This window comes from Dermacentor variabilis, chromosome 1 (assembly GCF_050947875.1).
Source record: "Dermacentor variabilis isolate Ectoservices chromosome 1, ASM5094787v1, whole genome shotgun sequence".
Classification (NCBI taxonomy): domain Eukaryota; kingdom Metazoa; phylum Arthropoda; class Arachnida; order Ixodida; family Ixodidae; genus Dermacentor; species Dermacentor variabilis.
In genome coordinates this window covers 33,061,441-33,084,811 of record NC_134568.1, presented here as the reverse complement: position 1 = coordinate 33,084,811, position 23,371 = coordinate 33,061,441, and the positions used below count along the sequence as shown (strand labels likewise).

The 23,371-nt window shown below is 45.6% G+C and overlaps 1 protein-coding gene across 1 annotated transcript; it reads right to left on the bottom strand.

Annotated features, from left to right (window-relative positions):
* Positions 1-2,327: 2,327 nt before the first annotated feature.
* LOC142576300 (large ribosomal subunit protein eL34-like) lies at positions 2,328-23,360 on the bottom strand. Its single transcript, XM_075686362.1, has 5 exons — positions 23,278-23,360; positions 23,085-23,158; positions 22,794-22,887; positions 14,151-14,254; positions 2,328-2,470 (listed from the first exon to the last, which is right to left on the bottom strand). Exons 2-5 carry the CDS (start codon positions 23,147-23,149, stop codon positions 2,374-2,376), a joined length of 360 nt encoding a protein of 119 aa, XP_075542477.1. The 5' UTR covers positions 23,150-23,158; positions 23,278-23,360; the 3' UTR covers positions 2,328-2,373.
* Positions 23,361-23,371: the final 11 nt, after the last annotated feature.

The window sequence follows — 23,371 nt, the reverse complement described above, 5'->3', positions numbered from 1 at the left end:
TGCCAGCGTCGGCTGTACCAACCTCCCCCGGCGTCTTTCACTCGGGAGGAGGCGGTCGCACAATTAGGCCTCCACAACACAATCGGGGAACTTGTAGACGCGCACCGCCAAGAATACCTTCGTCTCACACAAACCAACACTGACCGGTACATCCCGCATTCCCTTGGAATCCGGATACCAGCCAATGATCCGCCATTACGCTCCATATACCCTTACACCGTGAACTGCCCATTACGCCACTCCCCCGTAACATGCACCCTGACCACCACGATAAGCGCCGCCGTGCTCGAGCTACAGCACTCCACCATTATTACGGCTCGGAACCGGACGCCGTATGGGTAGACGCAGCCTGCAAGGGCGATGAAGCGGTCGCTGCCATGGTGGATCACTCGCACTCTTCGATCGGAACACACACACTCCCCCCAGGCACCTCTCCCGAAGCTGCAGAGAAAGCCGCCATTGCCCTAGCCATCATCAACACAGAAGCACGGTATGTTTTATCAGATTCCAAAACTGCAATCCTAAATTTCGCATGCGGCCGAGTCCATGTCCCTGCTTTTTGCATACTGGACTCGCCTGTTGCAACCCTGCCCCGTCAAGTGGAGCTGATACGAGTGCCCGCGCACTGCGGGAATCCTGGAAACGAGGCCGCCAACCTCTTAGCCAGAGGTTCATTAAACCGGGCTCTTGTGGCCTCCGATCCGTGATTCACGAAGGAGCGCGCGCACACTTTCAACGAGCTGACGAATACCTCCAAGGCGGCGCATCCAGCTGTACCCTCCACCGCACAAATCCCTTAGCAATCGACAAACAGCCCCTTGGCGCCAATTACACACACTCTCCCATCTCCTCTCCATTTTTCTCACTATCACCCAATTTTCCTCACATCAGTCTGTACTCTCTGTCCCGAACCTCGCGCTTCTGCTCACCATCTCCTTTCTCATTGCCCGGCGGATTCTCCAGCGCGGGGCCTAGAGCACCTGAAGACCTGGCAGGACTGGGAGACCCTGCTGCGCTCTTGAGACCCGGTCGTGCAGACCATGCATATATGCTACTGAACGGGCTGCCAGCGTTATGGACCGAATTAACGCAAACGCTTTAGTGCAATGTGGTAGTGCGGGCGCCTGCGTGTCCCCAAGCTCCTCAATCTTACAATAAAGTTTTTATGATGATGATGGTCGCAACTACCACCCCCCCCCCACACACACACAATTGCAGACCCACACATTTCCCAATCTCCACTTCCTGCACATCCTATACCCCACGCGCTACCCCGACGCTTGTCCAGGATGTGGCGTTTCCCCCACCACCTTGCACATTACGATACAATGCACCGCTTCTTGCTTCCCATCCCTTCCCCGCATCCTTCTTGCATCCCGCACTACAGAGCAGTGGGAAGGCGCCCTTCGCGACGGCACTTCCGAGGTCCGCCGGGCACTGATCCGACGGGCACGGGCCATCGCCGAATTTGCGCTTGGGCTCATGAGATAGTTCAGTTAAGAACTGAAGTGAAAGGATGGACCACTGCTTTGCAACTTATGATACCACGACAATTTTGTGACAGTAAACAGCAAAGGAATTAAGTACACTTGTGACAATTCAGTTGTTTGCTCGTATGAACGCCCGACAGAGGTCTCGAGTCTGCAGGAAGACACCGTTACGGCCCTGGCTGCCCGGCAATTTATATTTGTTTTTTTGGCAATTTATATTTGTAGTTGAATTGCGTGTGGGGGCTATAGAGGGCTACCAATGTGGGTTACATGCTTCAGGTCTGCACAGTACTTTTGTATTTGGTTTACCCGAACAATGCAGGGCGAGACAAAATAACGAAGCAGGACGAGTGATACTCGAAAATTAATTTCAGAAATACATCAGATATGTAAACTAATATAAAACAGGAAGCTATTTCAGAGGTGCAATGAAATCAGTAATGGGCGAATGCTTGCCCATATTACACAAGAAAGTTTAGCACATATTTCTGAAACCCCTGTACACAACCTAAACTTGAGGATGTAACTTCTGCAAATGGTCGAAAAACAGTTTTTCCAATAGCCCTCTCCTTTCATGAACGGCCATCTTCTGAAATTTTTGCAGTCATGTTAGGTAAGGACATGCAAGCACAGTAAGACTGACAACACATGCTCTGCAATGACACCAGTTAAGAAAACGTCAAATTGCAACTGTAAGTGCATAGCGGACATTATCTAATTGAAAAATATTTGCATGAGAAAGTTTGTTTGAGAAAGAGTGCCCTGTAACACAATGTCAAAAATATCTTGCACTATCTATGGTCCACGAATCTTCAGAGGCGTAAATAAGCCCATTCAGACAGTTTAAACAAATGGTTTATGTATTTCCCTCTGTCATGACATTTCACTTCTTCGATGCCTTCTTTGGCTCCTCGGACTGCTTTGCTTTCAACACCTTGGCCACAATCTTCTGTTCTTCAATGAGGAAAGCCCTGATGATCCTGCAAAAAAAAATAAATAAATAAATAAAAGTCAAGAACAATGCTCAGAGAGTGCTGAAGCAAATGCAATTTAAAAGCATTTCTTGAAGCTCAATGCAGAAAGACAGCGAAGATGACATCACATCCCAAAGATCCAACTGTTGTGACATTAACTACACATACACACACATACATACACACAGAGCCACCCCCACAACCACAGCTCTCTACCACAGTGAGCAAGGAACATAAAATGGAGCATCCAAATTTGCATTGAAAGGGCATAAAATTTTCCATGAAACAATGTTGAATGGGATAGCTACTTGGCATATGTCAGGTCAGGGTTGAATCCATGCCATGAGTTCATTCCTTGGAAACAATGCTGCTGTTACTTCACTTACTGGCACTGGGTGTACATGCACTTTATGATTTTGAATTGCACTACCAAATAGGTATACACGCATGTACACAGTAGAACCTTGTTCCTACGTGCTGGAAAAAAAGTATGATCCTAAGTAATTAAGAAATTGACACACTCAACTGTATTTGAACGCTACCTAATGAAATGCATTGTGCTAATCTTTAAAGCCATGAGACGCTGACAAGCTGGTGGGGCTAGCGCGGCCCGATACGCATTTTGTTTACCTATGGGACTCAACCTCAAATTTGCCAGCAGACACCAGCACCCTGAGGCGCTCGCAATGCCACCGATCTTAGCAAAATTGCTCCTTGAATCGCTGTTTCGCGATGGCTCGACGGTCAGGTACCCCCAAGGAGCCTTGTACTACTCTGTGAACTCCCACAAAAGTGATAAAAACACCCTGGGCCTGCAGCCATCAGTCAAGTTCTACAATTGCCTGGGTAAATGATATGAAATGGTACATAGGCAGGCATGGGTAACCAACGTCTACTGCATCAAGTAAGTCAGATTTTGCTGCTTTCCTTAATGCTTGCTAACATTTGCAGTAGTGTTGTTGCTTTGCCTTGTAGCTCAGTCATGACAGTTTGCTTGTGACGACAAGAATATCACTGCAGCTGGTTTGCGAGTGCAATGCATATTGTGCTTTCCTGTGCGACAGCCTGCCCTTGATTGGTAACATTTCCAAAGTAGATAATTGCAAGCAGCTGAGCGCTTTCGCATAACCATATGATTGGGTAGCCTATTTGTCAAAAGAATGTGAGCTGTATGTGCAACGTTTTTACTCCATGAGTCATGTTATGAGAACAGGGCAGCAGCAGTTTGAATTGCTTGGACTTTTGTTCACTCTTTCATAGAGGTGCAACATGGGCACTTTTGATTGCAATCAAGCCTAATCTGGATCAAAATTTCCTTTTTGCAATCAAGAACGGTCGCTGCTGCATGGTCCAACATTCCAGCCGAAGTTGGTTGAGCTCACTCAGCGTGAAGGCACACTCAACAGCCTACGATCACTATCTACTGTATTTGCATTGTGCAAAATCATGGCCACAAGTGCCTGTGTAAAAACATCCATTTCGGATTACTCGGTCACAATGCAAACTGCCTGTGTGACAGTGGTATAAATTTGTTGCGAGCTTCCGGAGCTACTTTTCATGGGCAGGTGTCGGCCCTTCGCGTTTTTAAGGCTACTGTGGTGCTGAACACCAGGCTTGTGTGGGCAAATGCATGGGAGATAAAATTTCACAGCCCATACAGAAGACACCTACGCACTGCCTTCCAAAGTTTTTATTTGCTCGCGCAAGCAGTGCTGCTTAGCAGTGTCCATAGCCCAGCTTAACCCAGGTTGGGAAGTCTACTGCAGTATTTCGAGATGGTTACGGGAAATAGAAACCAAATTGTGCTAGTGAGCTATGCCGGATGCCGTCGAAGCGACTGTCTGCAGCAGAGAACAGCAGCGCACTATGCTTCCAACGGCACTACGCTCCACATGCTGAAAATAGATAGGTGAAAATGTTTATCGCAATAGGGTTGGCACCAACAGCTGTGAATGCAACGTGCGACTACCAGGGAGATTCGCTGGGAAGAAACTGAGTGTGCGCCGCTGCTTCCACGCCATGGGCGGTCAAGTATTGCGGTGAATCTGCTGATTCTACATCATGTTCACCTCGTGAATTTTCTTGTTTGCGTGGGACCTAGTGGTCCAAAAACTTATGATTTCAGATTGGCAATGAACTGAATGTTGGTGCCGAAAGATTGCTTTCCGGGAACGCATGAACCGGTAAAAAATAAGTAACTATATTGGGTCATTTTTTGCATTCTCAATCACGAACGTTGGCATCGGGAAATTGTACGTGACAGGACTGCATCCATGAGGTCCTACTACACACCAAGCCACGCAATTATACCAACACATAACCTACATCAGAGATTGATGTAATGTAGCTGTGCCATGTCTACTAAACCACAGCACCACAACATCCCAAGCTGCATGGGTTTGTCGATGCTTGCATCACAGCACAGCCCACAATGAAAACTGCAAGCCATTAACAGAAATATTGTTCATAGTTCGTGCCTCACGCTTGCTGCAAGTTGTTGAATCAGGGAGAAATATCCTCAATAATAGAGAGCACATTACAAGTCTTTTTAGACCTGAGAGGCTATAGCAAATACAGTCAAACCCAGTTATAACTACACCGGTTTTAACACTATATCGCTTATAAAAACAAGAAGCTGCTGCACTGTGAACTTTTCTATGTTTTCCATGGTGAAATAACCCGCTTACTACAATGCCCAGATGCCTAGGTTATAACGATGTCTGGCTGCTGGGTGTCAGAGCCGAAAGATTTTGGAAATGTGAAATCTTTGAAAATAAAAGAAAACGGAGAAATTCGAGCCGCTGCACGACAGCCCACGGCTCCAACAGCCACCGTGTGCTCATTTTCGAGCCTTTGCGTGCCTCTCTCCCGTCGCCCTTCGACCCCTCCGAACACAAATGGGCTGGGCTCATAGCTTCTACACCACGCCACCCTCCGAAACACGAACAGATCATGCCAACTGCGCTGCTTGCATGTTGCTTGCTGGCTCCTCATTCAGTGCAGCTCTACAAACAGCTTAAACGCTCGCATTTGTGTTTGTTGCTTACGTCGAAATCGGTCCTGGCCATGTGGTTTTGCAGCCTCATTTGACTTGCTGACGAAACGGAAGATGGCTGATCCGGCCGCTGATCAACGGCAATGCACGACACTGCCGGTGAAAAGAAAGCGCACAGCTATAGATTTGGAAACTAGTGCTTCTAACTGATAGGCGTGAATCTGCTTGCATCGGAGAGCGACGGTGATGTCCTCACAGGAGGCCTAGTAGATGATTCAGTTCCTCCGGGGACTTATTTTTGCGAGGAACCCCACTGCATTACGTGGAGCGCGTGGATGCCTTGAAGGATGTCGGCAAGCCTCAAATAAAACATGCAAAGCTGACGGGCATAGGGTTTTCTTGTGCAAGCCAGTGAGAAGTACGTGGCGAGATGCTTGTGGCTATCTCGCCTCAGCGTTTCTTCTGGATTTCTCAAGCTGACAGGCTGCCGCGGCAACCTTCTCGCATATTTAAAGAGGCCTCTTTTGCGGCCACCAAAGTGATGCCTCGGCGGTGTTCTCCTATTGCTTGCCACCCATGACCCCTCTTTGTGGTTGTTATAGCAACGCCAACAGTTGCAGCTTGTTACACGCGATGGGAGTGCCCAGGAAGCAGTTAAACGAGTGAATACAATCAGCAGCCGGATGGAGGAAGGTGGTGGGGAGGGGCACTGGCCTCCCTGCCATTATAGTTTATTTACATCAGTTTTGCCATCCCCCATTTTGATTTTTTCATGCAACCCAGTTATAGCAATTACCGATTCTAACAATAGAATTTTTGCGGCACTTGAACATTGTTATTTGGTAGGCACACGAATTCGCCAGACTACCCCAAGGTTGGAGGCTGCCGACTACAACGACCACCATTATCCTTGCTGTACTAAATGGAGGTCAAGTATACCTGAAAATGTCGGCGTTCACATTCCTATTGGTGATGTGCGCACCAAGTGCTTTTTTTTTTTTTCAAAGCATGGTTCTAGTTGGGCACAGTGGCATATGATATGACAACTTTATACCGCATTAAGCCTGGCAGCACAAAGACGGCACCAGCATGTCAGCTACGCTATATAAATGTCTCTTGCGTAACTTTCTTCCCCTGAGAGACAGGCCCAGGGGCAGTATGGGTGACTTAAGATATTTTTCTGTTGTCCATTTGCGAAACCCAGCAGGAAACATACACCTGCTAGGCATTAGAATGGACATACATAAAATTCTGGCATTAGCACAAAGCATGGAAAGGAACATACAGCATGAAAGATGGGTCTTGGGCAAGACAAAAAGGTCCTAACAATGACCACACAGGGTTCATGGAACATATACGACGCATGGGGCAAATAAACATCAGAAATGGTTCCACCTACAGATATGTAAACCCCACCTGCTGCAGCGTGATAAAAAGTGACAAAAAAAAAAAAATCAAAGCAGATTCTATGCACTGTGGGAATCTGTAAACGCAGCTTTGGTGAACCCACAAGACAACGAGCGCATCCTGACAAAAAATGGCAACTTGACTCTTGCAATGTATGCACCCAGAAGTCTCAGCCATGGCAATGGACAACGCAACATGACTAACAATAGGACCTAAACCTTTGAATGCCCCAAAGAAAGTTTTGCAAACATGACCTCCCAATCACAGCCAGTTCTGTCCAACTGGAAATGTAGAAGTGGGGTTAAGCTAATATGGTTGAAAATGAATGCTGGCCTGGCTGCATGCGCTTCTTTTTCAGACATAAAACCTTCTTTTTTTTGTCGGCTACAGTAAAAGCTCATTAATTCACAACTCGTCAATTCGAAATTTCTGATAATTTGAAGTAGCTGCTGTGGTCCGTCCAACAACATATTGAAAGCAATATGTAACGCATCCCGCTAAGTCACACAAATCTACACCGCCACCAATAATTCGAACTCGGCGCCATCGTGGATGGGGAGAATGCTATTATGCGGACCACACAGCTTTGCTCTTTCCATCTGCGGCCCTTTGTTTAGGTTCGACTGGAGAGACTTGTTTGTGCCTGGCTAGGCATGGCCAACGCTTTTGTTGCAGGGCTGTCCTCTCCCTCTCTCAAGACAAGAAAAAACACGGACACGGCGCTGGATGTTTCGTAATGTCTAAAACATGGCGGCTACGACATTTATCGGGGCTCGCAGTACCAAAAAACATTAGCCTTTGAGATTCAAGACTGTTACTCAAAGAAAAGCATTACTTGGATATGTGTTTGGATGCCACCTATAAGTACAGTGGAACTTGGCAGCGTGCAGCTGGTGCAGCTACGAGTACAATGGAGACAACGTCACAGCAGGTTATGGCGCATTTCGCGAGTGCATTTTAGAGCGCAGCTTTTGTTTTTGTGGCGAGCGCCGGTGGCGCATTTCCTCTCCTACCTCCTTTTCTCCAGCTTTCTCCTTCTCATTGGGGCTGAGCTGTGTTCCCTCAAGGGCTGCAGAAGATATCGCTAACCTTTCCTTTCTCAACATAAACCGCTTCTCTCTCGGCGGCACAAAAGCACGTTTATAGTGCAACGTTCTCGGCGTGCGTTGCTTGCGGCCAGTCATGCTACGCCACTTGCACTGCGCCAGCCGAAATGCCGTCCCCTCTATACTTCGACACGCGCCATCGGCTGCTCTCTTTGGTACATGTGCAGAATGATCCCCAACCTGCATGCCGCTTTGAACAGCTGTCTGCAACCGTCAGCAAAGCGTTGTGGGCACCTTTTTTTCAGCGCCATGAATTGTGGGTCAGCGCAGTCAGTGTGACCAACACATGGATAGAGCAAGAGCCATTCCAACCTTGGGCACGTCGCACCGCGTCGGCCGCATCCGATTATGTTGGCTAAGCCAGTGTGCTGAACTAAAGACATTGTTCTCACTAACGTAACGTAGCGTGTGCATGCACGCACGCTCACGCTACGTCCGATTATATATGAGCTTTAACCGAGTGATTTTTTCCGGCTTTCATTCATTCTAATTTTGTATAATTCAAATTTTCGTAGCATTCCTGCGGAATTAGTATTAACAAGCTTTTCCTGTAGCACCGGCCGCAACTCACATGCCAGGCACATTGAAGTGCAAGCTTACACAAATAAAACTATTAGATGAGAAATGCAGCACAGATGCAAGAGGCCAGGGGTAGGCTAAGAACGCTTCATTAAAAATGCTATTGTTTGTGAACTGAGAACATGGATCTCGGACTGCGCAACCTACCATCCACCTTCACAAGTTTCTATTCCCCAATGCATCGCAACACCCCATCTCCCTCACCTTTTCCTGAAAAAAAAAAAGGGGGGGGGAGGAGGGTCCGTAAATAGCTTGCCCATTACAACAGAATAAGAAACTGATACCGTGCTTGCAGCGTAAACAGCTTACCATCAGCGACACTGCCATTGTCACAAGATGGCAAGAAAAGTTTCCAGAAGTTATTTTGCATGCAAAGACATTTTCGGCATGTGTGATCGGCAGGGCGAACTGCTGAAGTGGTTATTTCAGGTGTAGGTCACCTCTGTCTTTGCAATGTCTTTGCAATGGTTATAAAGTCATTCAAGAAATGTGGAATATTAAAGACGGACTGAATTGGGGACGATTGAGTGACATCCGAGTAAGATGACTATTGAATTGTGATCTGGCCACTGCAGCACAAGAAGTAAAGACAAGGTGCTGCCATTTTTGCTCCGTTGGAAACATGCAAATTTTGCAAACTCGTTACTACAGTATCGGCTTGCAAAATTAGCAGGTCTCGGCTTCACTAGTGCTGCACTAGAGAACGATGCAACAGAATATCAGAAGTGAATGGGAGCATCGCAGCACCACACTGTTAGATTTTCACGAACAGAACGTGAAATGGTGTGACCGTTTCAATGAAAAAATTTGTTCTGTGACCACCAAACTTGAAAAAGACACTGTGGTGGAATTGTGCACGAGTCCTCCTAATGGCTGATACAATCTTGACACATACGGTTTTTGTCTCTGACGACGTATGAGAGTATTCACTAAATAAAGTATGTTTTGCATTGAGTATTTATTTCAATGCAACTTCTTTAAACTTCTTTTCACCGCATAGCCAGAGGTCAACCTATATTCAACTTCATGTTATTACAATAGGTACTATCGGCCAAAAAAGTAAACGGACTGCGGCTTAGGTGGCCGGAGCGGCTGCGGGGCCACACCGGGGCGCTGCTATCTCGCTCCACGCGCTGACGGCGAGAGTGCTCCGAGTGACGCCAGACTTCGCCCTCACTCTCACGGGGGGTCTCATCACGCTTGATAAGTTTCTAGCGCGCCGTTCGGTTGCTCTGCTGCTGACGGCCGCGACGAAGGGGGCCGTGCATCGCCAGTAATCCAGCACATGGCCCTGTCGTGCAGTAGCGGGTGGCCGCAGGGCATCCAACCGCGTCACTGAGAAGGAACGAAGACCCGTTGTGATTGTTGTTTTGCTTATATTCATCTTGTCTTTCATATTAGTGCATGTCGCCGGCGTCAACCACTGCTCGATTTTAGGCAACATCGCGCAAGTAGCCGCAACGGCGGCTACGGTAACGTGCACTTTTTCACATCGGTGTGATAGAGTGTGGGAAGCGCTGCACGCATGCACGGATGTCCGAAGCTATAGCGGTGGCGCTCTCGATGCCAAGGCGACTAAGCCCAGTAAGTCATCGCGGTCGGCGGCAACTTTTCATCGCACTGAGGACCCCTTCAAGCCATGGAATGCTTCCGTGAATAAACTTTCACGACTGGCTAGTTTTTCCGATTCTTCGTCCCAATTATCTCTTCCTGGCCGTACTTTTGTAAAGTTTCATAATGGTCTACGTATTGTAGTAGCTAATTAAAGCAGTTTTCAGAGGAGTCGCTGATATAAACAATGAACGCACTGCTGGAGACAATGCCGGAAAAGTAATCTCGATAGAAAAGCCGTGCCCTCAGTAAAGCTTGGCACCTGCAACTTATCACACCGGCGGGAAAGAGCGTGCATCACCGTAGCCGCCGTTGTGGCTACTTGCGTTATGTTGCCTAAAATCGAGCAGCGGTGGACATCGGCGAGATGGACTAATATGAAGGATAAGGTGAGTATAAGCCAAACAACAATCAGAACGGGCCTTCGTTCCTTCTCAATGCCGCGGTTTAGTACCCGGCGGCCGTCCGTTACTGTGCGACAGTGCCATGTGCTGGATTACTGGCGATGCACGGTCCCCTTCGTCGCGACCGTCAGCACCTAAGTAACTGAACGGCACACTGGAACTTTATCAAGCATGATAAGGCCCAGCGTGAGAGTGAGGGCGAAGTCTGGCGTCACTCGGGGCACTCTCTCCGTCAGCGCGTGCAGCGCAATAGCAGCGCCCCGGTGTGGTCCCCCAGCCGCTCCGGCCACCTAAGCCGTGGTCCGTTTACTTTTTTGGCCGATAGTACATGTGAATTTCCATTATGTGAAGGTAAAGTGTGTCGGATTTATCTTTTTCTAATTGGCAGAAGTGGAGGCATTGTACATTTTTCTGGTTAGGGAAATCTGGACTATGATTTGGGTGCATGTCATTTTCTACTCTAAATTCATAAAAACTGGATGCACGTTAGGTTACGGTTAATCCTTTGAGCATTGAATTATTTTGAAAAAAACTTTCCCAGGTGGTCAAATTACTTTATTGCAGATCTTGAATACAAAAAATGTATAAAATCGGGAATAAATAGTAAAAAAAAATTAGGAACAGTATTTTGGTGTCAGTATCACTCAGAACTGCAAAATGTTCAATAGTATTTCAGAGTGCGGTACTCCTTGAAACACGGGTCTACACGCAGCGCCTTATCGCAGTCTGCACACCTAAAATGCATGTCTGTTCTCTTGGAGTGACGAGTTGTGTTGGCACACCTGACATTTCTGCGTGCTGCTGCCTTGGGCAGAGGTCTGAGGCACCCTCTCGTGTGAGCGCGTTGCTGCAGTGAGCCAGAATACCTCATGAACGGCGGTGATAAATAAGCTAAGAGCAGCGCCAATAAAGATAGAAATCAACTTCCGCCACCCGCGCAAGAGAGTGCCGACAAAGAGAAAGATCACGTTTCGCGGGCCTCCGCTGCGATCACGCGGCGAAACCGAAACGGCAAAAGGGGTGTTGCCGCAGTCTGCACGACGCGCTGAAGCTAGAAATCAGTTTTCTGTTTATCTTTGCAAGAAGGCAGCACAAATTTCAAATGCTTCTTTTAAGTCCTAAGAGGTGGCAGCACCTCCCAGTGAGAACGCATCGTCATTACGGCACGAAATTTTAAACGGAGGGTCGAAACCGTACCCGTACGTCAAAAACCTTCAAAGGGTTAATACTGCCAAGTACTAAAGCAGCAGTGTGTGCAGTCATTTTAAGCTGAAGCTTTCTTTGCCAACCCCCTAGCTATGTGTCAGTCCTCTGTGCAGCTGTCATCACCATTCTTTTTCGACAAGCATCATATATCACCTTCGTCCTCATCACACCCTTGCGTAGAAGTCTGACATTGTGCATACGCCTAATTGGGTGCTTGTATTTCAGCACAGCTTGTGAATGTTGTGGTGCAAACATAATAATTTCATGATTGCATGAGACTACATATATGTGATAAAAGTAAACAATTGTACCGATCACCGTCAATCTTATAGCATATAAACAGGGATGAGAAGATCAAGGCAATTTTTATTTAGTGCAGAATGTTAAAATTTGTGATATACACTGAAAGTGGTATTACAAAGAATATAAATTCTCAAATTAATATTTAACAGATTATGTCTTATAAGAAATTAAACATATTGCCTGCTTGTGCAAAGCCTAGCATCGCAATCAACCATGCTAGAATCACTGGCAGTGCTTGTTCAGATATATCTTTCAGGTCAGGACAGAGCCATAATTTTTTTAATTAGTTTACAATTCTTAGATCTAACATGCACACTGGCATTAGCACGGTGCAGTGTTGAAGTTATACAGTAAGAAAATCAAAGAGGAGCATAAATTAAATATCTGAGACTGTATCAATTAACACAAATCTTGGGGATTATTCTAAAACAAAGATAAAAATCTGTCCAGCCATCATCATGCTACGCTTTCCACAAGCAAAGTCGCATAAAGGAGAAACTTCTGAGAAATTAGGCCACGAAGTTTTGGGAGCACTTGACCCAAACATAAAATATGCTATGACAGTGTTCTTGCCACCTGGCAAGGGCCACTGCATTTTGATTTGGCAATTTGGTCGTCCTTTTCATTCACCACAGGTGCTTCTACAGCCCCACAAAGTGCAAGGGCCTGAACCTTGCAGCTCTGAAGGCATGTGGGCGACGCGCGCGCAGAGTCAAAATAGAACAGTACACCGTTTTCCTTAACTCTATTGGGAATGAAAATGTCATGACTTGACGCATTAACAAATGGTGGCTATGCAGTTGAGGCATACAGCCAAAGGGGCTGTGCGGTGATAAATGCAACAACAGTTCCGGCGTTGCTGCCATTCACATACGATTTCTGCTGATGACTAAGGCAATGCAGACCCTGCAGCTTCCGTTTCAGTTGGAGGCTACTACCGTTCTTGCTCTTTTGAGTTGTACATTTGCGGCGCTCCACATTCGCTGAGCCCCAAGAGCTGTTCGAATTAACCGATGTGACGCCAAATATGTCTGAATTAACAAGTTTGATTGCATTAAATAACGCATATGCCTGCCACGATGAGTCCGAATTATCCTATGGTCGAACTCACAATGTTTTACTGCAGAACATGCATAGCTCGGATGGATAAAACGGGATTGTACCGTATTTACTCACATAATGATCGCACCCCTGAATTTTGTCGTCAAAATTTGACTTTTTTTCTTTTCCGTGTAATGAGCACACCATGAACTTGTAGCGATATGTCGTGTGCCAAGTCTAGCCAATGATGATCGCGCTTACCATCTGTCGAATGCTACGCTAACAACTCTCGAAAACATACCAAGTCTGCACACACCAAACATTCTTAAGCAGATGCCCCATTCCATTCTTTTCAAGACAACTGGAAGTAGACTTCACGACACAGAGCCAGTGAATGCAGAGCTTAGCCCAGATCATTCGGCAAACGAGTTGAGTAAAAGCATGGTAGAGACAAGGGTAACTTGTAATCGTCCGTAGCTCTCTTAGTATGAGACGCTTCCCTTAAATTGTGGCACAAATATTTGACTGTAGCTGGACCCTCGACGCCTACAAAATTTGTCCACAAACTGTTTCAGGGGCCCTTTAATTATACACACGTGCACACAACCAACTCCTGTCACAGTACAAGCACCGATACACCTATAAGTGTACTGGCAGGCCTTCAAAGCTATTTCAGAGATGCCTGTGGCAATTTGAGTACTTGGGCGCAGTAAAAGGCATGCATTCATTTTTTTCGGACTGCCTGATTTTCCCGAAAGTTCTTGTGGCCCCAGGAAAAAAGGATGTTGACTGTACATATCACTGGCATGAGTGGTGCCTCGCGTGCATCCACCATAATCGGCTGATTGGTAACATTGCACGATGGCAACTAAACAGAAACTTAAAAATATGGCATTATTCCACCCCAGTTCTTTCACTACACTGACTGTGCATTAATGAGTCTTATCGCTTACAATTCAGAACACTAGTCTAGAGATGCAATTTTCAACACAGCATTCACCACGCAGCAAAAGGATGGCCAAAAACTTATTTACCTGTTCCTGACGCACTTGCCACAGCGGGAGCCGCCATAGGTCCTCGTGACGGTCTTGTGGCGCTTGCTGAGTGCAGACAGTTCCCTAGGCCTTGCAGGCGTTATCTGTAACAAGTAAAGTGGCAGCTCTTATGCATCACACGAGTGCATTTTTCACGAGCCACACACGACACCGGCACTCAGCCCCACAGACTCGCAACTGGACCTTGCCATGGTTTCTGCACAGGTCTTTGAAGTCGTCACTAGCACAGAATAAAAGACACTGGGGATGGGACATCTATGCATACTTTTTGGCTGCACAAATCCTGCAATCAGCATTTTAATTTAACCATCGATGAGTGTTTAATGTAGTATTTGAAAGCATTCCTAAATGTCAGCTCACAGTGGCATACAAAAAATATTCAATTTAGAAAATAATTTTTTACAATTCATTCACATTTGGAACATTCCCCTTGTTTCTTAAAAGGATGAACTCTCTGGCTCCAGTTTTCAAGCAAGAAAGCATCTTGAGTGTTTCACTATAACCCGAATGTGTCCGCTTAGGCCAACCCTTTTTTTTATAAGCAGTGAGGGAATGCCAGCAACTATCAAGTTGGATTTCAGCCTAACTTGTCCAATAAATGATTGTATATTCGTTCCACCGTTCCCACTGCCATGCATCAAAAATACAAGATATCTCCCAAATCCCTTACCTGCTTTTTACCACGCTACAAGGTCCTCAATTTCAATAACAGTGTAAGCCCAATACAATGGTTATGTGAAAAATGCTAAGGGTTGAATTTGGGAAGGCATGGTTTGGAGCAGCTCAATTATTTTGTAGCATGTAGTATTGCAGTCAGTATTGAGCCACAAGGTGAAAGCACATGGCCAAAGTGTTGTGCGATAGTACAGCAAACTTGCACTCTAAGTGGCTGTGTTAGGGAAGAACAGGACTTATCTTTTCCACTGCACGAAAACTAAAACATAGTGCACACCAAACTTAAGCAAATATATTAATCTGCTTCGCATTCCCTATGGCCTCTTTAATCCTACAAATTCACCACTGAAATTTAGTGGCATCAAAGAGGAAGTAAACCTGCACCAGCAAATCAGTGGCTAGGGCTAAAGCCCTTCCTTCATCCATCCATGTGTCACCACCGTTTTAGCACAAGTACCAGCCTTTGATGTGTGTCACCGCTCCACAATTTATTGCTTACACCAGTTCCACATGAACAATTTCCACTGCCACTGAAGTTGCATGCTCACACCTCTACGCAGCCTTAGCAGATGTCGCTTCCGCTTGAAACTAGAAGCGGAGATAATGCACCTTTCGCTTGATGCCAAAAGCTGAGGGGATGAGCAAAAGAGGAGTGATGTGGAGGGTAGGTTGCCTATGCTAAACTCTTTCCTTACCATGCCCACCAAACATATGTATGTCTATATACATTTCCTATATGTGCCACGCGAAAATCTAAAGCCATTTGCGGTCCTACGGATTTATCGTGCCATCTAGTTTCTTGTCTAAGAAGTAAACTTCCGTTTTCCGACTAAGTAGTTTGTTTTTTCCCAAGCGGTGGTGAGTTATACATAATGGTGGTACAAAGAGCAGTTTGCATAGATGGCAGACACTTTCGTTGCTGGGCCTTTGCACAAACATCACTCAATTCCGTTGCATCTCAAGTGATTGTTTGGTTGCACATAGCAGCAATGACTCCGAGGATGAATGGATTTAATCAGATTTTAGTTTGGAACAACGGAGGCAACCCTCGAAAGCACTAGGCAGTTTCCACCAGACAGAAGACATTTTTTTGCAAGATGTTCCTGAAGACTTACAACATTGAAACTTTGACCTGTTATCGGCAATTGATGTCAAAAATTTTGCATATTTCAGATTTTTCCCTTCGTTTCTTCTTTTCATGTTATCAACACAATAATGTAAATGTTTTATCAATCTTTCAATTTTTTTTACAAATATTACATAATACACCCTAACATTTTTAATATTAAGATCTTTAGAAGGTACAATGAATCAGCTTTTCATTAATATATGGCATGACATTCTAACCATGATTATAATAAAAATAGTACTACATCCTCCAAAAAGTGCCTAATTTTCCCATGGTAAAGAAAGAGTTAAAGGGACAAACTAAAGGCAAATAGTACGTCAACATGGACTGTTGAAGTACTCTAGAAACCTCGCAGCACTTGTTTTGTGCAAATAAAAAAGAAATAATAATAAAAAAGCTTACCCCCGTATTCTCAAACTATTCTTGACTACACAAGATGTGAATGTGAAATTTGTGTACTGAGTGTCAAATTTGATTATGAATATCATAGAACACCAGCAATCCTGAATAAAATGAAATGAAGTTGTCTTTGAATAAGATTATCTTCTAAGTTTCTACTACGAAGGCATACCATAATCGTGAAATTAGTCAAAATTTGGTAATAATGTATTTGTTAACTTCAGCAGCTCTAAACAATTATGTCTGCCAAAGCAAAAACAATGTGTGCAAGCAATATTTCATTGCAGATAAACCCTTAGGGGCCCTGAACCACCCCCACGGACAAAGTCTGCGGAGAGCATATGCTGCTGTGAGCATCTCAGCCAAATTATGCAGCAGTGTGTGGCGCGTGGATCTCGCAAAGTCTCCTTTCTCTCAAAAGCTCTCTTTTAAACAGAAGCCTGCTCCTCATTCTTTTCTAGACACTTTATTTTGTGATATAGCAGATTCTCATATGCGGCTGATATTGGCCAATAGCTGACGTCAATCAAGAAGGCTGTTTGATCAATACGCTTCTTTCTAGTGTTACCGTGTACATTTATTGACAGTTTAATAAACAGGCTGAAGTTAGAGAAAATCTGCTATCCAATTTAAAAAAGTAATTACGCACTCATGAAAGAAGCAGACTATCCTCTGCTTACGCTCGGCTGCGTCTGCCAGCGCAGAAATTAAATTTGGCCACCCTACTTAGTGGCGACGACAAGTTGTGAACACTGAACTAGCCTCAAACCAAGCAAAACTTAAGGTCAGACCACACGCATGCTTGCCAGTGTGTGCTCACTCCTGATTAGAAGCCTTGCCAGGCTTACCTAGCTATTGATAGTCTTCAAAATGCGCAAGTTGGATATGGTTACTATCGATCGGTCAAGCTGGTGCAAGACAAAGCCAGTCCGCACCACCACGTAACACAGCTAGACAGGAGAATATAAGCGCAAGCGTGCACTTTCGCTCTGTCATTCGCAAAGCAAACGCTGCAGTTGCATGTAGCTGCTGTCTGCCATGTAGTGTAGATACTGTAGATACCGCCATGATGAGTTCACTGAGGGCACTGTGGCTCTCTGAGGACAACCACGTTTGGCGCGTTGTAGGCAGTAAAATCGCCAATAGCAGTGTCTACGTGCACATTTAAAATCAAATTTTGAATTGTGCGCCACAGCGACATAGTAGGCAGAGCGCTGTGGGCACACCCTGCTCCACTGTAGTCTTTACACTGCAAATCCAATATTGAAGGAGTGGAAGCACTGCAAATGGTATGTTTGATTGCTGTAACTCCACTTCTGCTGAATGAATCGAATAAATTTCATGCGGCAAAGTATTTCTGAATAGTCTGACTTAACATCAAATACATTTCTCTACTTCGATAAAAAGCACTGCAGGGAGGGGGCTTTAAGAAAAGGTTCTAGCATGTATAGAAAAAAGAAAAAAAAAAAAAAACTCCAATGACCAGACCAACTTACAAAACCACAGCAACAGCAGCTATGCAGCTGTCGCTAGCCTTGCACCGGGATTGATCTGCTCACCCAAGGTCAAGATCGCTGGGCCAATCCAAACCAGATGCCCAAACGCTGATAATGAATGATAAACTTAAAGGGACACTAAAGGTTACTATTAAGTGAACGTGGACTGTTGAAATACCATCCCAGAAACCTCGAAACGCTTGTTTCGTGCCAAGGAGAGACTTATTTTAAGAGAAAATGCATTCTGAAGCGTCCGCGTACCTCTAGTGCAGTTCAAATCGCCCGCCCTCCGATCGAGGAGTACTGACATCATGGTCTCATAGTGACGTTACGCCATCGGTGAGTAGAACAGCGTCGCAGACAACGCTACGGCTTTTCTGCGCAAAACGCAAATGTGCGGCCAGAAACAGAGCCAAGACAGAGCCGCCAGCAAAGCGAAAGCGAGAGTATGGTGGCTAGCGGAAGGAGAAACGCGCTACCATAAGCTGGTACTTTATTCTATGACGCAAACTTCGACGCTCGTCGCAATGGACCCTGACAACGACAGATTGGCTCGCGATGCTGGGCTCAACTTCAGCGATTTGAGCACTGACGAGCGTGACTTGCTGCTGAGGGCTCGCGCTGCCGTCATCGTTGCGTACTACGACGGCGGCCTCGACACCGGCTCTCCGGAGCAGGAAAGCAACGAGGGCTTCCCACGACATCACATCTCACTGCTTGTTCGAAATGAAAGTTTCGTGAGCCAGCAGAACCCGCACAGCACGACGCGATAACAAAATTACTGAAACTCCAAAGCGTGCGCGGCGCAGAGTCGAGCGGAAACGAAACCTTTCGACCACCCATACTACTGAAGGGTAACGTCAAAATGTTTTTTTCTTAGAATCGAATGGACGTAGACATTTTCTTCCATCTTGTAATTGAATGAAATGATATTTTTAATACGAGTAGTTAAGTATTAGTAACACAAATTATGAGGAGTGCTTTCGTCATCGGGTTAGTACCGGAATGTCGCTGGGGGGTCTCAAATCGTGTCATGCATTTACCTCAATTTCTCGGTTACTAAAGCTCTGTTCGCGATTATATTGACGCCTTAGACGTTCTAGAACATTGCTCTACCACTTTAACTTGACTTTCTGGTAACCTTTAGTGTCCCTTTAAATGCAGTTTGGCTCTACAGCTGGCAGAATGCAAGAATTAAGCTATCCATGTTATATTCCCTTCCTTCTTGCCATTGGCTTACAGGCAGCCGCACTTCCTTCATCAGTCACTCGCTACGACATACGAGATGGTACAGGAGGTATGCAGTAAGCTCAACCTGCAAGACAGCATGACTGGGGCAGCTGCGCCACATTTCAACACTTTCACAGTCAGAAAAATCAGTAACTGAGATATCCTGAAAACCTCTGGTACATAATGTTGGACTAGCTGGATGCTTCACAAGCAGTTGATGTAGGTGTGGCTTCATACAGCCACACATCAATGTGAAATTCACATATAATCTGCACTCTCATTTTACAGTTGGGTTGCTTATTTTCGATGCAGGTTAAACATGCAAAAATATGGTATATGAACCATGTTTGGCAGGAACAGTTGTAAGAGAAAAGTCTGGTGATCAAGCATCAGTGCCACACGAGCAGGGTAAAAATGGCACGTACTACTTGTTGCTTGTGAAAGTGGCGGGCATCTCCAGCCATCACTAAACAATAGTACTATACTAAACACATGCAATGTGTGCTCTGCTGTACTTGAAGACAAGAACATGATTAAACAACAGCTGTGGGCAACTGGGGAGCTGTGGTTGCATAATCTACACAGAGTTCCATGCTTTACTGCAGCAGAAACACTGTTTCAAATACCAGGGGAAGCCTGCTTGCTTTTCCGACTAACCATACTATCTGTGAGAACTTTAGTTGCCTGGCTGCTGCATCCACCTCGTGAGACAACTCTGTCCCCTGACTGTATGCTCCGTGTTGCTCACAAGTCACAAAGCTTTTTAACAAATTAGCCCTTACTGCCGGCGAGATGGATGAGGTGCACTGCTCCTCATCATTCAAGTACAAGGGGGTCAACACAGTCGCTTTGTATCCAAAATGTGACTGTTTGTTTTAACTTGTGCGTGTACACTTAGGTAGATAGTCAACAATGTGCCAGTCCACAACCAATTTAAGTCAAAGCACACTGAAAGGATGGTAGAAAACATGACAGTACCTGCCATGAACGTATAGTGACTGTGTTGCACTGCTAAGCCCGAAGGCCTGGGATCGAACCTTGGCTATGGCAGTCTCATATTGATGGGAGCGAAATGAAAAAATGCCTATGTACAGTGCATTAGGTGCACATGAGCGAGCCCCAAGCGGTCAAAATTAATCCAGTCCCCCACTATGGCGTATCTCATAATCATATTGTGGTTTTGGCATGCAAAACCCCAGAATTTTGTCAACTTGGCATTCATTTCAAAGGCAGCCTGGAGATGAACGCATGAAATTGTGCCTGGCAATATGGTGGCAACTGCAGACACTAGCCTCCTCATAGATAACATTAAGTGCAAATTCTCTAGAATTGAACAGGGCATTATGAGACACCAGATTTAAATACTGACACATGACACAACCAATTTTTCACAGCACATCAATATAACTAATACCAGTAAATAGATGCCTTAAGAGAGAAGCCAAGATTATGAAGTGGGCAGTGCAGGATCTTCAGGGCACCCGAGGAGCAGCGGGGAAATAAAAGCTGGAACCAGGGTGGTCAGTGGGGTGTTCGCATAAAAGATGGACGGCCTGCTATTGTGGACAGAATCTTATACCCCTGTCAAGCAAGTACACTTACGGAGAGTGCACTTCGGTACCTTGAGTGACACGGTGCTAAACGGGAAAACAGAGCGCATTTTCTGAAGATTTAGATTAAAAAGAAAAAGTCTGAAACGCGATTGCTTTGCATTGTATTATAAATAAATACAAACTTAATCTATATTTTCTAAAAAAAAATCACAACATATTATTGTAAGTGTTGCAAGTCAGTGTCGGCCGAGACGAATGCCTAGCCAATCCAGAACATGGTGGCATGCGAAGAGACAGCACTTGACTATGCTATAACAAAATATGAGCAAGTTCAGTACCGATCATTTTGTTAAAAGCTGTTCAACAACTAAAATGAACTCGTGTGTACTTTTTTTTTGCATTACATTTTGTACCATTTAAACTGCTGGCGGTGAGGCTATACACTCAGCCAACAAAGTGCATTCTATGAACGCACTCTACTAAAAGAACACTCCACTTGCGACATTTAGATTAGGCAAAGTGCACTTGCCCGCTTGACAGGGGTATTGTACACTTCCAGAACATGGAATTGAATTCTCTGGTTTTACGAGCCACAACCACAATTCGACTATAAGGCACGCCGTAGTGAGGGGACTCAAATTTTCACCTTCAGGGGATCTTTAACGTGCCCCAGTGCACGGTACACGGGCACTTTTGCATTTCAATCCCATCGAAATGCGGCCGGGATTTGATCCTCCGACCGTGTGCTTAGCAGCGCAACCCCAATTCCACTAAGCCACCGCGGTGGGTATCCGGCACATGGAGGCCTCGGTGAGCCCCCTGCACATGACCAATCCAGTTTCCCGCTTTGGTATCTCCATAGCCCCTTTGGTGTCTTGGTGACAGCGCCAAAATGTACTAAAGACATGTTTACATTTTAGTGCTTGTGCAAATTCTGTCAGGATCCACTCATGCAAGACTACAAATTGTCGGCAAAATAGCCCCACCAATAAATAATGTCCATTCACTTAAGCTCCTTGTCACAAAGAATGAACTAGCATTTATTCTACACATGTGCTTTTGGCTACACAAACAATTACTTATCACCAGTTTAACTGTCCACAGCTTAGTTCTTACTATGCACTTCCAAACCGTTGCAGCCATGCCTTGCTAAATTGGCCACGCATAAGGCCAAACTAATTTTCCTCGCTGTTATTTCGTTGAGTTAAGCACTGTGACTCTTGGCAATAAGGGCCATTTTCACAACCTGTACCTTTATATTACAAGCATCATTATGGCTGCTATTGGCATTGCAATGTGTCCTCAATGTCATCAGCAAGTCACCTGTAACCCTGATGTTGGTGAATGTACAAATCACCCCACTGTTATATTTCACGAGACAACAGCTGAAATACACGTGTCCACCGTGAAAGTTAACTTGTCAATGACAATAATTAGTCATTCTTTGAGCTGAAACAGACACGGCACGCACATGCAAAATGAGAACCTCTATACAACGAAGAGCAGGCGTTTAAGACAGCCAAAATCGTTTATTTGTTGGAATTCATCTCGTCCGACTTCTTTCGAAGCGGCTACAGCAGCAGAGGTGTTGTGCAAGGACAAACAGGTTGAGGTCTTGCCCTGTTAGTCCTTCCAATCGCGTGCAACAGGCGCGGCCTTCAACTATAGCTGTAACAACGCCAGCCGACGCTGCTCACCCGCCTCGCAACGAAACATTTAGGTGATGCAGAAGAGTACGCATGTGGGCTGGTTGGTCCATGATTACAAGCAGTAAACTGCGCTAAACAACAGGACGAAGAGAGTGACACAGCGCTGTGGTCTGTATCACTCTCTTCGTCCTGTTGTTCAGCGCTGTTTACTGCTCGTAATTTAGGTGATGCTCTGATTTGGGAAAAATCGATACTGGGTATCACGATAGCACGCGCAGCCCACGAACTTGTAGGCGACCATGGAGCATAGCGACGTGTATCAAAGCTTCTGTCGCCCACAGAACTTTCTGTCTGCAAGATGTCGATCTCGTAGGCAGTAATGGGTGACTGCGGCAATATTTATGTTGTCCATCAGCGAAACTCTGCAGCCATTTGGCGCTGCAAAGCATTAGGATGGACACCGGTGACAACGGGCACAAAATGCTACTTACGCCCCGCAGTTTTAGCTTGCAATCACCACACTTGGGGACGCTCCCTGGTTTCTTCAGGTATAGATACACCAACTTGCCGCCGGGAGTCTTGGAGCTGCAAATACCGGCGTGGTGTCAGATCGCCATGCATGCCAAGTACCAGCGTTGCAGGATAACAATCGCTGTCTGCATATTTTCCCTCGTATATGAAGCTTTATCCATTCGAGGACCAAAATCTCATCACATACGTTCTCAATCGGCACTTGTTAAGAAATATTATTGCAGTCTACGAATATCAATGCACACACTTACATTCTCCGTCGGTTTGAGTTGGTGTTGTACGACAGGCGCCGTCGGAGGGTTAAACGCTGCGCCATCGCTTATTTCTGCAAAGAATAAATTTATGAATGCTTTAAGTGAACGAAAATCACAAAATCAAGCTATTACTGCTGCCTCCACGATCCGATTACATGGATTTTAAACACGAGCACAGATCCACACATACCTCGTCGAAATCGACAATGGCTGGAAAGGAAGAGGAGATGGAAGCGGAAGACAGTCGACCCATCATGCACTTCGCCATGACCATGGCTCTGACG